The sequence below is a fragment of the Diabrotica virgifera genome, chromosome 1 (genome assembly GCF_917563875.1).
Source record: "Diabrotica virgifera virgifera chromosome 1, PGI_DIABVI_V3a".
In the NCBI taxonomy this organism is placed as follows: Eukaryota; Metazoa; Arthropoda; class Insecta; order Coleoptera; family Chrysomelidae; genus Diabrotica; species Diabrotica virgifera.
The window spans coordinates 209,048,694-209,061,844 of record NC_065443.1 but is presented as its reverse complement, the minus strand read 5'-3'; the positions used below and the strand labels follow the sequence as shown (position 1 = coordinate 209,061,844).

Genomic DNA, 13,151 nt, shown 5'->3' with positions numbered 1-13,151 from the left:
TTCTGTACATAATGTAACTTATGTTCTGTAACTGTATTGTAATATTCTTTCTGAGATATAGTGATATTTTTTTATATTGTTTCATGGACGAGTATGCCCCTCCTGCTCTAGCTCTTCTTTGCGGCTACATTGTACACTCTAGATTAATATGTAAACATTTTAGTCTTTTTGTCCTTTTCATTTCTTCTTGTGTCTCCTTTGAGACAAGGAAGAGACTTCTTTGTGTATCTACATTGTACACCGTAGATTGAAATGTAAACTTTGTAACCTTTTTGTTTTGTTCCTTTTTTCCTTGTCACCTGTATTGTAGAGGTATTGGATTTTGACAAGAGCTATGAGTCATGCCGATTTAGTACACAAGTTTACGAGAAATTTTCAAGGTCATAGCTCTTGTCAAAATATATTACCTACCTATACATGTTAATCCTGTGACTTAGTTCTTCGATGATTTCTTGGTCTCTATTGTTTAGTAATTTTATATTCCACTTCGTTACATCGAGGTTGTTTTTCATTTTCTAACTCATAGTTCTTTTCTTTTTATGGTTAGTCATTTTTGAATCAGTTTGTATGTCTTCTTTTTTACCCCATATAAGTTACTAGTCTCAGCTTCCTTTCTTATTAGTGCTTGAGACCGGACAACATGAACCCTAAGCTACTCAGTATATCCAACGTCCACGGAGGTGTTAAAAAATCGTATCTCTAATACATCAAAATTATTTTTAGACACGAAAGTGCCCCTGCGTGAAGACAAGATGCTCGAGGGATTCTTACCCTTTTACAAGAACTTCAAAGAACTAGATTTCAAAGATGATATTGATGATCCTAAAATCGAAAGACTGGTTAGAATGAAACGTATAATTAAAATAAGCTTGTGGTTGACTGATCTAGATGTAAATGGCAATAAATTGATATTGAAGTAAGTATACAATTTTTTTTCTATGGTACGGTATAAGTAAAGTGGATGATATATGTAATAAGCAAATCATATATTGGTCACTATGAGAATACGGCAGAGGAAAACATATGAGGCGCGTTCTAAGTGACATGAAAACCGTCCTTCGTACTGCCCTCGTCATGCGCATTATAAAAAATGTGTTCCAAGCGAGCATGAACGATGATTCGTATCGTACACTGTGTTGCTCCAAGAGATCCATGTACCGTTTCGAAATCGGTAACTGAACGGTCCTTTTGATACATGCCTTCAAGCAGAAACTATTTGTACTGACTTACGCAGTTTCATTTTTACTGGTCACTGCGATGAGATCAGCTGATGATTCAATAATAGAATAATCCACAATCCACGCTATTAGTACCTGTGAATCTTGATTTTCGTTTAAATAATTATTCATTCTTTTTTTTTTCAAATTAATCTTAAAATAATGATAATTTAATATTTTTTTTTTCATAGAAGACAGCGATTTTATGTCAGATATCGATTCTGAGGAAGATTTTGAAGTTGAAGTGATGTTAGAAATGTTGACCATGTTAGAAATGATAATTTCTCACCATCTAGCAAAGCAAACTACTAGTGGTACTCGTACTGAAAATGGCTCAGGCGCAACTCGAACTTGAAATAATACACAAATACGTTCCAAGAGGGTTACGTACCGGTAATCGGTTCGGGGTCGAAAGAAACCGTTCAAGGGGGATTCTGCGCATTAAAACAGGATTTCGTGACGGTTCAAGGGATCGTACAAATGTATCGTCTTGGAACGAACCTATGATATGGAGAGGAAGGCACAGCCTGAGAGTTCATCAAGTACCGGGCCTAGCGTATATTTCGACATTTATTCTGTTATTTATTTATCATGTTTCTATCAGGAAATTCAGAAACTTAAGTTATTTTAGCAGATGTTCAAAGTAGTTAATTTGATAAGTTTTATTTTGTCTTTTAGGAATGAAGTAAACGGCGAGACTGTATTTGAACCAGTTTGTATACAACCGGATCCAACAAATGACCTGCTGGAAGAAATGAAATCCTTTAGTATAGCAGACAAAGTTGAAAATGTAGCTAAGAAAAGTAAGTCGATTTAAAACTATAGTATATTCTTTTCGGATTCACTTCTTTTCGTAATATAGTTTCTTTTGAAGACATATATACTCCCCATACACATTTTCAGAGTTTACCTGGACAAGATGTTATCGAGGAACAATATGGGCCACAGTTTTGGTAAATTCTTCTCTGTTTGGGTATTTTTCAGCAAAATTTCAGCGGCTTTAGAGCCCAAACTTATATAATCTCATATGTTGTTGAGTAAGCAGCATTGTCTGTGCATACCTTCTTTCTTATCCTCTTATCAAGAGCTGAAGTAAGTCGTATCTGTTGCTTCTCATAACATGTATCGTATGAATTGTTCTCCGTTTTTTTTTATGATTTTGCTGAACTCACGTTCTTTGTCCATTTGTAGAAACTCCAAATATCTTCTTGCACGTGATGTTTTAGCCAATCTTGAGGTATATATCAAATTATTTATATATCCAATCCTGTTACTCCGTGAAGGAGCATAGGGATCCACGAAGCTTCTCCATTCTCCTCTATTTCTGGCCATGGTTGCTATTTCTCCCCAGGTTTTCTTCATACTATTTGTGGTCTTCTTCAACGGTACTCCTCCATGTTTTGGTCGGGCGTCTTCTGCTTCTTCGTCCTACTGCATTCCATTTGAGTGCCTGTTTTGTTATGTCTCCATTTTCTTTCCTCAGTGTGTGTCCCAGCCAGTTCCATCTTTTCCCCTTTATTGTTGTTCTGATGGGTTCTTGTTTGGTTTTTTCCATAGTGCTACATTTGTTATGGTATTGGGCCAATATACCTTTAGAATTTTACGTAGACATCTATTTACAAAAACTTGGATTTTATTTACATTTCCGTCAGTTATTGCCCATGTTTCACTCCCATAAAGTAGCACAGTTTTCACGTTACTATTAAATAGCCTTATTTTAGTACTTTGGCTGATCTGTGTTGATCTCCATATATTTGCGAGGGTTCCAAAGGCTTGTTGTGCTTTTCGTATTCTCTGTTTAATATCTGCTTGAGCTCCACATTTTGCACTGATTATACTGCCTAGGTAGCGAAATTCTTGAACCTGTTTTATTTCTTGTTGGTTGATGTGTAGTTTGTCACAGTTAGTTACTCATATTCTCATCTCTACTGTCTTGTTCGTGTTGATTTTAAGACCCACTTCTGCCGATTTCACCTCTAGCTTCCTTAACATGCTCTTCATATCATCTATTGTGTTCGCTACGAAACAGATATCATCTGCGTATTCCATATCTGCTAGTTTCTTGTTCTGAAGGTAGTTCCAAGGGATCCCATTTTTTCTTTCAATTGTTTTTTCCAGTATATGATTAAGACATATATTGAAGAGCAAAGGTGACAGTATTCAACCTTGTTTTAAACCTACTTCAATTGGTATTTTATCTGTCATTTGCCCTTTATGCAATACCTGACATGTTGTTTGCTGATACATCATTTTGATTATTCCAATGATCTTAGGAGGTAATCTATTTAGCCTCGAGATTTTCCACAGGGCTGTATGTTTTATGCTGTCGAAGGCTTTAGCAAAGTCTTCTTCTTCTTTAAGTTCCATCTTCTATCGAAGGTTGGAAATCATCATAGCAATGCGGACCCTGTTGACTGTCGCTCTAAATAGCTCTGCACTACTGCATTCGAACCATTCCCGTAAGTTTTTAAGCCAGGATGTTCTTCGTATTCCCACATTTCGCTTTCCTCGGATTTTGCCTTGCATAACAAGTTGTAATAATGAGTATTTTTGCCCTCTCATCACATGTCCCAAGTACTCAAGTTTTCGTCTTTTGATAGTTAGTATTATTTTCGGTTGATTTCCTATCCTTCTAGTTACTTCCACGTTCGACATTCTTTGAATCCATGATATTCGTAGGATTCTTCTGTAACACCAAAATTCAAAGGCGGCCAACTTATTCAAATGGACTTGTTTCAACGTCCACGCTTCCAAGCCGTAAAGAAGAGTAGAGAACACGTAACATCGAAGCATCCTTAGACGTAGTTCTAACCTTATATCCCGACAACAAAGAAACTTTTTAAGTTTAATGAATGATGCACGTGCTATTTCAATACGTGTCTTAATTTCTTTGGTTTGGTCTACATTTGATGTTATCCATGTTCCTAAGTATTTGTAGTTATCCACACTCACAATCACAGTATCTTCAATAGTTAATTGGATGTTTACTTGTGCTGATTTAGTTATGATCATGCATTTAGTTTTCTTTAAATTCATCTTCAGACCGTACTCATGACAGCGTTCATTAAGGCGTTGCATAACGTTGTGTAAATCATTGTTGTTATCTGTTATTATTACTGTATCGTCTGCAAAACGTAAGTTGTTCAAAACTTCTCCATTGATAGATATACCTTCTATTGAATTTGAAAGCGCTTCTTGAAATACCGTTCACTGTAGACATTGAAAAGTAGTGGAGACAGCACGCAACCCTGACGGACTCCTCTATGTATTTTGATATCTTGGGTGTCCTGGCCGTCAACTCTTACCTTGGCAGTTTGATTCCAATATATATTAGATATAATTTTCATGTCACGACTGTCAATATTTTTGCTTTTTAATATATCTACAAGCTTTTTATGTTGAACTTTATCAAATGCCTTTTCAAAGTCTACAAAGCATAAGTACATATCCTGATTCATGTCCATGCATCTCTGGGCCAGCACATTCAAGCCGAACAAAGCATCTCGCGTGCTCATACCATTTCTAAAGCCAAATTGTGTGTCACTGATTTCATATTCGAGAGTTTTAACAATTCTACTATGTATTATTTTCAAAAATGTTTTAAGTGTGTGACTCATTAAAGATATTGTTCTGTGATCCGAGCAGGTTGTTGCACTTGACTTTTTGGGAATTGCTACAAAGGTCGATTGCAGCCATTGTTTGGGGATTGCGGCAGTCTGATATATTAGATTAAAGAGTTCAACCATTACATCAATACCATCTTCATCAATCAGTTTTAATAATTCGATGGGCACATCATCTGGTCCAGTAGCTTTACCCTCTTTCGTGTTTTTGATGGCATAGATGACTTCGTCTCTTAATATTGGTGGTCCAGTATCCTCTGTGATTTCTAATGACAGTTCTCCTCTTTCATCATTAAAGAGTTGTTGGATGTAATTGGTCCATTGACACAATCTCTCCTTCACGTCAGTAATAATATCCCCTTTATCATTTTTAAGGGTATTCGTTCTTGTGCTTTTTCTAGAACCTGTCATTTCTTTGATTTTTTTGTGTAAATTAAAACTGTCATACTTTTTATCCAGGTCTTCTATTTCTTTGCATCTGTCGGAGAGCCACCTCTCTTTTGCCTCTCGAATTTTCTTTTTGATGTTTCTCTGAATTTCTTTGTATTTATTCGGGTCTTTTGTTTTATGTTTTCTTCGTTCTTCCATAAGTTCAAGAATTTCTACTGTCATCCAAGATTTTGTTTTTTCTCCAAGTGGTTTGAGGGTTTCTTTTCCAACTGATACTAAGGCATGTTGAATTTTTCCCCATTTTTGGTCAACAGTCAGAGTTTCCGCACTATCTTCTTTGACTTTCCTTAAGTTCTCGTTTATTTTAAATTTCGTTTCCGCATAGGTCTTTTCTTGTTTGAGCCGCCTTGTATCCATGATTTTATTGGAGCTAGGGCTCTTTATCGTCTTTAGTTTCACTCTCATAGACAAAACAACCGGGTTGTGATCGGAGGATATGTCCGCTCCTGGATAAGTTTTAGATGATACTATAGAATTTCTATATCTTCTGTTGACGATAATATAATCTATTTGATTTCTGACTATTTTGTTGTTATTGTCAGCTGGTGACTTCCATGTATATAGTCTCCGTTTAGGAAGTTTGAACAAGGTATTTGCAATTATGAGTTCCTCATTGATACAGAAATCAACAAGCCTATCGCCACGTTCATTTCTTTCCCCGAGTCCATATCGCCCCACACAATTCTCCACTTCTCCTTGACCGACTTTAGCGTTCAAATCGCCCATTATAATATTTATATCATGTCTTTTAGTTAGCTTTAAGACATTGCCAATTTGTTCATAGAAGGCCTCTATGGTGTCTTCATCCTTGTCTGCAGTGGGTGCATATACTTGGATTATATTTATTTTACGATTTAAATGAGAGTTGAGAGACAGCATTAATACTCGATCAGAGTAAGGAACAAAGTTACAAACGGCTTTCCGAGAATTGATGTCAACTATAATTCCAACTCCCTGTTTGTGATTGGGGTCGTTGTTTCCGGAATAATACAGTGTTCCATTTCTGGTGTTACATTTTCCTGATCCGGGCCATTGTATATCGCTAAGGCCCAGTATGTTAATCTTCATTCTGCACATTTCCGACACAGCGTTATCGAGTTTGCCTGATTGGTATAAACTTCTTACGTTCCATGTTCCAATTTTCAATGCTATAGAGTTATTCTTATTTCTTTGACAGGGATTTACCTTGATGACGACCTGAGAGGCCCTGTCGTCTAAATCTGATCGTCCTCCCCTGCCGGATCTTGGATTCCGATCTCCATGATCATTAAGTAAATTACCAATTAGTGGGTCCATGATGATTTTTACTAAGGATATCCACGCGGATCTTTAATGTGGTAGTCATCCCGTCGCTTTCCACATCTCAATGCCGTTGACTAATTTAGCTCTTCCGCCTTCGGAGTTAATTTCTCGACTCCAGGGCAATGAAGTGCCCTACCACGTATCGGTTCTTCCACCCGTAGCTGTTGACCAACAAGTGGGTGATTACTTATACCGGCAATCGTTCGGTTATTCTAACAGCTCCAGTATCGAATAATAGACCGATCCAGGATCATTTCCCTTACGCTCTATTTTGTTTCTGAGGCTGCTGTCTGACAGAGTAGGATATGGAAAGGGAAACTTTGGTAATTAGGTGGGAGAATGGGTTTAGGACATAATTTCTCCCAGGTACCAGGAGATTGGGAGATAATTATGGCTCACGTGGGCAGGGCCGCATCCCTGAAGTAGATCTATCTTCCACCGGGGACATAAAAGAGTATCTACCCGCTACCACTAGCAAAGTCTATAAAGGCCATTATCAAGGCTGCGTTCTTCTCTATAGTTTCGTCTATGATGATTCTTGCCGTCGAAATTTGGTATATACAGGATCTTCCCCTTCTGAAACCCGCTTGTTCTTTTCTGAGAGTTTTGTCTATTATATTGTTGATTCTTTGATGAACAATAAATGCTAATATTTTATTTATGGAACATAACAGCGTTATTCCTCTCCAGTTTTCGCATAGCTGTACGTCCCCTTTTTTTGGAAGCTTGACTATAATTCCATTATTCCATTCCTTAGGTAGGATTTCTTCAGCCCATATATCTGCTAATAGTGGTGCTATTAGCTCTACGGTTCTCTCAGTGTCCGCTTTCCACAGTTCTGCTGGGATATCGTCCATCCCCGCTGCTTTGTTGTTCCTCAGGTGCCGGATTGCTTCAGCTATTTCTTTTTTCGTTGGAATGTCCTCCTTTATCCTTAGATAATTTTCATTTGGCTCTACGTCGTTACCCTCTTGGAACGGCGGCTCATTTTCTTCTTCGGTCATAAGTTCGCTATAGTACTCATGCCATCTTCGTGTTTGCTCTTCAGTTGTTGTAAGCAGTTGTCCTTGTTTGTCTTTTAGTGGTTTGTCACTGTTTAAGTTCTTATTTGCAAGACGTTTAGTGGTTCTATATAGCTCTCTCTGATTATTTGTTTCGGCTGCCTCTTCTGCTAAGCGCACCATCTTCTCTGTCCATTCTTTTTTATTTATTTCTAGCGCTCTTTTTTACTTGTTTATTTGTATCTGCATACTCTTGGGTTATTCTGATTTTATCTTCTAATTTTTGTATTCTATTTAATTCGGCTTTTAAGTCTTTCCTCTTTTTTATCAGTTGCCATGTGATATCACTTAGCCACTCTGATTTCTTTTCTTCGTTGTAGCCCAACACTTCTTGTGCGGTTTGGTGTACAGCCTCTTTGATAATCTCCCATTTGTTTGCTATATTTGTCTGTGTGTTGTTTACAGTTTCTGTGTTCAACTTTATTTTGTTACTCCACATTTTTTGGGTTTCACTGTCTTTCAGTCGTTGTATATTGTATCTTCTTCGTTTGTTATATTGTTTACTCCCGCGTTTTGCCTTAATTTTTACTTTTATTTCTGCTATTAGTAGGTGGTGATCACTTCCTACATTTGCTGATTTTTTATTTCGTACATCTAGAAGGCTACTTCTCCATTTTGTATTAATCAAAATGTGGTCTATTTGATTTTGCGTTTTATTATCTGGTGATATCCAGGTTATTTTGTGGCAGTCTTTGTGTGGGATTGACAAGATTGTTCCTCCAATGACAAGATTGTTTTCTAGGCTAAGTTCTATGAGTTTCTCTCCATTGTTGTTCCTATTCCCTAGTCCATGTGTTCCCATGCATGTTTCCACTCCCTTGTTGTCTTTGCTAACTTTCGCGTTCAGATCTCCCATGACTACTAGTATATCTCCTTTGTTCACCTTTCCGATTGTATCTGTTAATTGTTGGTAGAAATTTTCTTTCCCATCTTCTACGCTTACCTCTGTTGGTGCGTAACATTGAATAATGGTTATTTTTCTTATTTGAGAATTGAATTGTGCTACTATTAGTCTGTCTCATATAGGATGCCATTTTATTAGCCCTCTTTACTTAGAAGGATCCCAACTCCATTCCTCATGTCTTCTTTTATTTCGTTTCCTGAGTGTAACAGCACTCCTCCGTTTGATATTGTTGTCTCTCCTTGCCCAGGCCATCTTATTTCAGATAGTCCCATAATGTGTATCCTTAATTCTTCCATTTCTTTTACAACTTGCGCTAGTCTTGACGCTTCATACATGGTCCTGACGTTCCAAGCTCCGATTCTGTAACGTTTTTTGAGATAAAATGTATTATTGGGTTTGTTTTGCTTCGCTTCAGTTTAATTGATTTTAGAGTTTAAGGTGAGTGAGTAATCAGCTCTCTGCACCCGAGAGTCCGTTTCTTCTTCTGTTTCCTGATTGTCCTCTTCATTTTGCCAATAATCTGTTTTATTTTTGTATGATTTTTGCATTCTATCTGATAATTCATTTTCTTCCTCGTTTTTCCAATTTCTTTGCCTAATCGTCATCATAGTTCTATGTTTCGTTTCGGCCTTTAGTTTTTTAACTTGTTTGCCTCTGTGAGTTTCTGGGACCTATGATCCCACTTCATTTTCTTCCCGTTCACTTCTAATTTCTGATAACCCACTTTTACGATAGCACCTTTTTTCTTTTCTTCTCTGGCTATATCTCTTATATTTTTCTGGATTTTTTGTTCATTTCTTGTAAGTTCCGAGTCTATGAAAATGTCTTTCCCCTTTAGCTTTGCTTTTCCTTGGAGTATCTTTATTTTGTCATTCCATTCTACCATTTCGACTATGCATCTATCTTGTCCTATCTTCTGCGCTCTACGTATCTTTGTTTTTAAAAGAAGTTTTGTCCGAAACATTTTTTCCAAAGCTTCTTCGAGTGTATCTTCATTATCGGTATTCGTTGTAAGTCCAGTTATTGTTAGGTTGTTTCGAATTTTTTGTTTTTCCATCCTTTCCATCTTGTCCTCCACTTACTTTATTTTGTTATGTAGTTCTTCTTTTTCTCTCGTTCATTCTTCCTTCATTTGGGTGATTTCCTTCGCCATGCTTTTCATTTCCTCTCGGTTCTTCTGCAGCTCTTTTTTGGTGTCCTTTATGTCCTCTCTCATTTCCCTGATGTCATTTTTAATTTCTCTCTTTATTTGTGCCATATCCTCATGTAGGTATTTTTTAAGATCGCGCAGCATTTGTTTGATTTCATCCATGCTGGATTCTGGCTGTTTTGCCTTTTCTTTATGTATCAAATTACTTACAAGGTGTTAAATAGTTTAGCCAGAATTTTTAAGTTTTCTTCGTTTATAAGTTTCATGAATTCTGGATAAAGATCTAGTACGTTGCACCATTTGTAATCACTCTTCAGCTTTCTTTATTTATCAGATGTTGGCTACAAAAGGGAGGATCTTGTTGTCAAAAAGATTAGATTATATTATTTTGTGCGTACTTATACAAGACACGGTGGTCTGTGATTTACAGAACTCTTTTGTGGATATTGAATATATTATGATGTATATCAAGAAATTGTTTGTTGGGAAAAACATTCCGAAAATTTTTGGGAAAAACATGGAATGTCAGATATCTTTTGCAGAGAAAGGACTAGATCATCGAAGTTCTTGGATTCGGGTTTTAATGAAACGACCAGTTTTTCCGATGTGATCACAGGAACAAGGGATGAAATATACACCACAAGAAGAGTGTGGCGAATCTTTGAGAAGACGCAAACATTGGAAAGTTTTCCTGCGTGATCGGAAAGTCGTCTTGATACCTTATTCATGAATGCAATTTCCCTTCCCTCTATATATTCGCACGGATATATAGAAGGAAGGCGACAGATGGAAGATCAGAGATATAAACTCCTGGACAAAATTAACGCACCACTTTAATTAATCTAAATATTTACAATATGAACACAAAATAAAACTAAGTTACATTGAAATAATAATAAACACCTACAAATAAGTCCAACATGAGTTTATCATGACCTTAATTTGCCTTATTGTTTCCTTAAAAATTTTTATTTGCCGGAAATGCGTAAATAATCTAGCATAACTACAAATTGCAAAAAGAAAAAAGTCAGTAAAGTAACACAATAAAATGCATCTGGGTCAACACTACAGTACCTGGCCAAATTATTAGGCCAAGCAAGGAAAAATCTACTATATGAAGTTATTTCTCTCATGATTATGAATATATTTGAAAATATATTGTTTTGTTCCTTTTTTGTGAATATGTATTAACTCTTAAGGTGCGTATCCATTAGGTTCGCCACTCCGCGCTCGCTGAAACTGTTCCAATCGATATACATGTAAAGGTGTTTACATATAAAGGTGCGTATCCATGAGGTTCGCCGCTCCGAGCTTCTGCAACTGCTCCATATAGTGGATACGTTGGCGCTCCTGGACCAGGCAACAGTGCGCGCTCCGCCTCGGCGCTCCAATCGGTGGCGGTTTATATGTAGAGGAGCGCATGCCGTATCGATTAGAGCAGTTGCAGGGAGCGCGGAGCAGCAAACCTAATGGATACGCACCTTAAAGTTAAAACATATTCACCAAAAAGGAACAAAACGGTATTTTTTTCAAATATTCATAATCATGAGAGAAATAACTTCATATAGTAAGTTTTTCTTTGCTTGGCCTAATAATTTGGCCTGGTACTGTAATACCGTGTAGGCCCTCCTCTACTTCTTATGACTTCATTTATGCGTCAAGGCATGCTTGATATCAAATATTCAATAAAAGCTTGCGGAATATTCTCCCATTCTTCAATAACGGCCTCAATGAGTTGGTTGTGATTGGCAATAGGGGGTCTACGACTTCGAATCTTCTTTTTGAGATAGTCCCATAGATGCTCTATAGGATTTATGTCCGGACTGTTAGGTGGCCACTCTAATAATGGGATATCAACATCATTTAGGTAGCCAATAATCTGTCGAACCACATGAGGACGAGCGTTGTCTTTCATGAGTAAAAAATTAGGTCCAAGAAACCGAGCAAAAGTCATTACATGTTCGACAATAATGTTGTCTAAGTAATAATGGCCATTCATAGACCTCGTACGTATGGGGACCAACTCCGTACTAGCTTCAAAACAAATTCTCCCCCAAAACATTTTAGAGCCACCACCAAAAGGTACTTAAGGAGAGATATTGCAGCTGGCAAAGCTTTCTCCTCGCCTTCGCCAGACACGCTCACGACCATCTGGAGCTTTTAGGCTTACTCTGGTCTCATCAGAGAAAAGAACTCGTTTCCAATCATCGATGGTCCAATTTTGACGCAATCTTGCAAAATTCAATCTCTGAACCCTGTGTTCTCTGGTAAGCAAGTGGTTTTTGGCCGGTTTCCTGTTGCTCAATTCTGCTTCATGTTAACGTCTTCTAACTGTTCGAGACGATATCTCGACATTTCGAACATCTGCTAGTTCATTTTTTAGCAAATTGCTGGTGACCCTCCTCTCTGAGAGCACTCAAAAAACAATCATCAATTTGATTAGTGCAACGTTTTCGCCCTTGTCCTGGTCTTCGATGGTACGACCCTGTTTCATTATATCGCCTCCAGTGCCTATACAGGGTGGTGAATCGTAAAACGGGCCATAGGAAACTCAATGTAAAATTCTAAACCGTTGAATTCCTGCTTCCCTAATTATTTTACATCAAAAGTCATGAGAACTTATTTGTAGAGGATTGAAATATGTATTAAAAACAAAAGTTACAATTGTTCTACGATTTAAACACATTCCAAAATTTTGAAAAATATAATGTATTTACCGCAGTAAGTATGTGTGGGCATGTTAGGCCAAACGTTACTGTTTAACTGACAGTGTGCACACTATTGACTGAAGAAAATATCTTTATTATTAATACATTCTCCTTAACTGAGGGTATCTTATCAACTTGATTGTGTTTTAAACAATAAATTAATGATAAAAGAAATAAAAAATTGACAGTTCAAATTGTTAACATAATAACTTCATTGTCACCAAATGCAACCTTATACACTTTATTGCACTGTGTGTGGCCTAAATTTGGCGTATTACTCTATAAATTGTATTATATTTTTACAATATTTTGAATAATTATTGTTCTTAGAACAATTTTAACACTTGTTTTCAATACAGATTTCAATCCTCTACAAATAGTTTCTTACGACTTTTGATGTAAAATAAATAGGGAAGCAGAAATTCAACAGTTTAGAATTTTACATTGAGTTTCCTATGGCCCGTTTTCCAATTCACCACCCGGTATATATGTCTTCCTAACAAACCTGCAACGTATCGCATTGAATATCCTTCATCTAGGAGAGTCGATGCTCGCACTGCCTCCTCCATTGACACATTTCTTTGGCGGTTCATTTTTTTATTTGATTTTTATGTAAATGAACTTCCAAACATGCATGTGATGAAAAATATCACAATAAAAAGCTTGTTTCTCACAAGCACTTTGCTTTAATCGGCACTTTTTATGACAAGTTTAACTCACTTTTAGTATAAAACGA

General features: G+C 36.9%; 1 protein-coding gene across 1 annotated transcript in view; it reads left to right on the top strand.

Annotated features, from left to right (window-relative positions):
• Nucleotides 1–13,151, top strand: part of LOC114334060 (nonsense-mediated mRNA decay factor SMG7-like) — a 94,210-nt gene that overhangs the window by 68,379 nt on the left and 12,680 nt on the right. Inside the window, exons 7-8 of the mRNA XM_028284067.2 lie at nucleotides 724–916; nucleotides 1,896–2,020. Coding sequence (XP_028139868.1) covers nucleotides 724–916; nucleotides 1,896–2,020 — 318 coding nt within the window. The remainder of the gene's footprint in view (nucleotides 1–723; nucleotides 917–1,895; nucleotides 2,021–13,151) is intronic.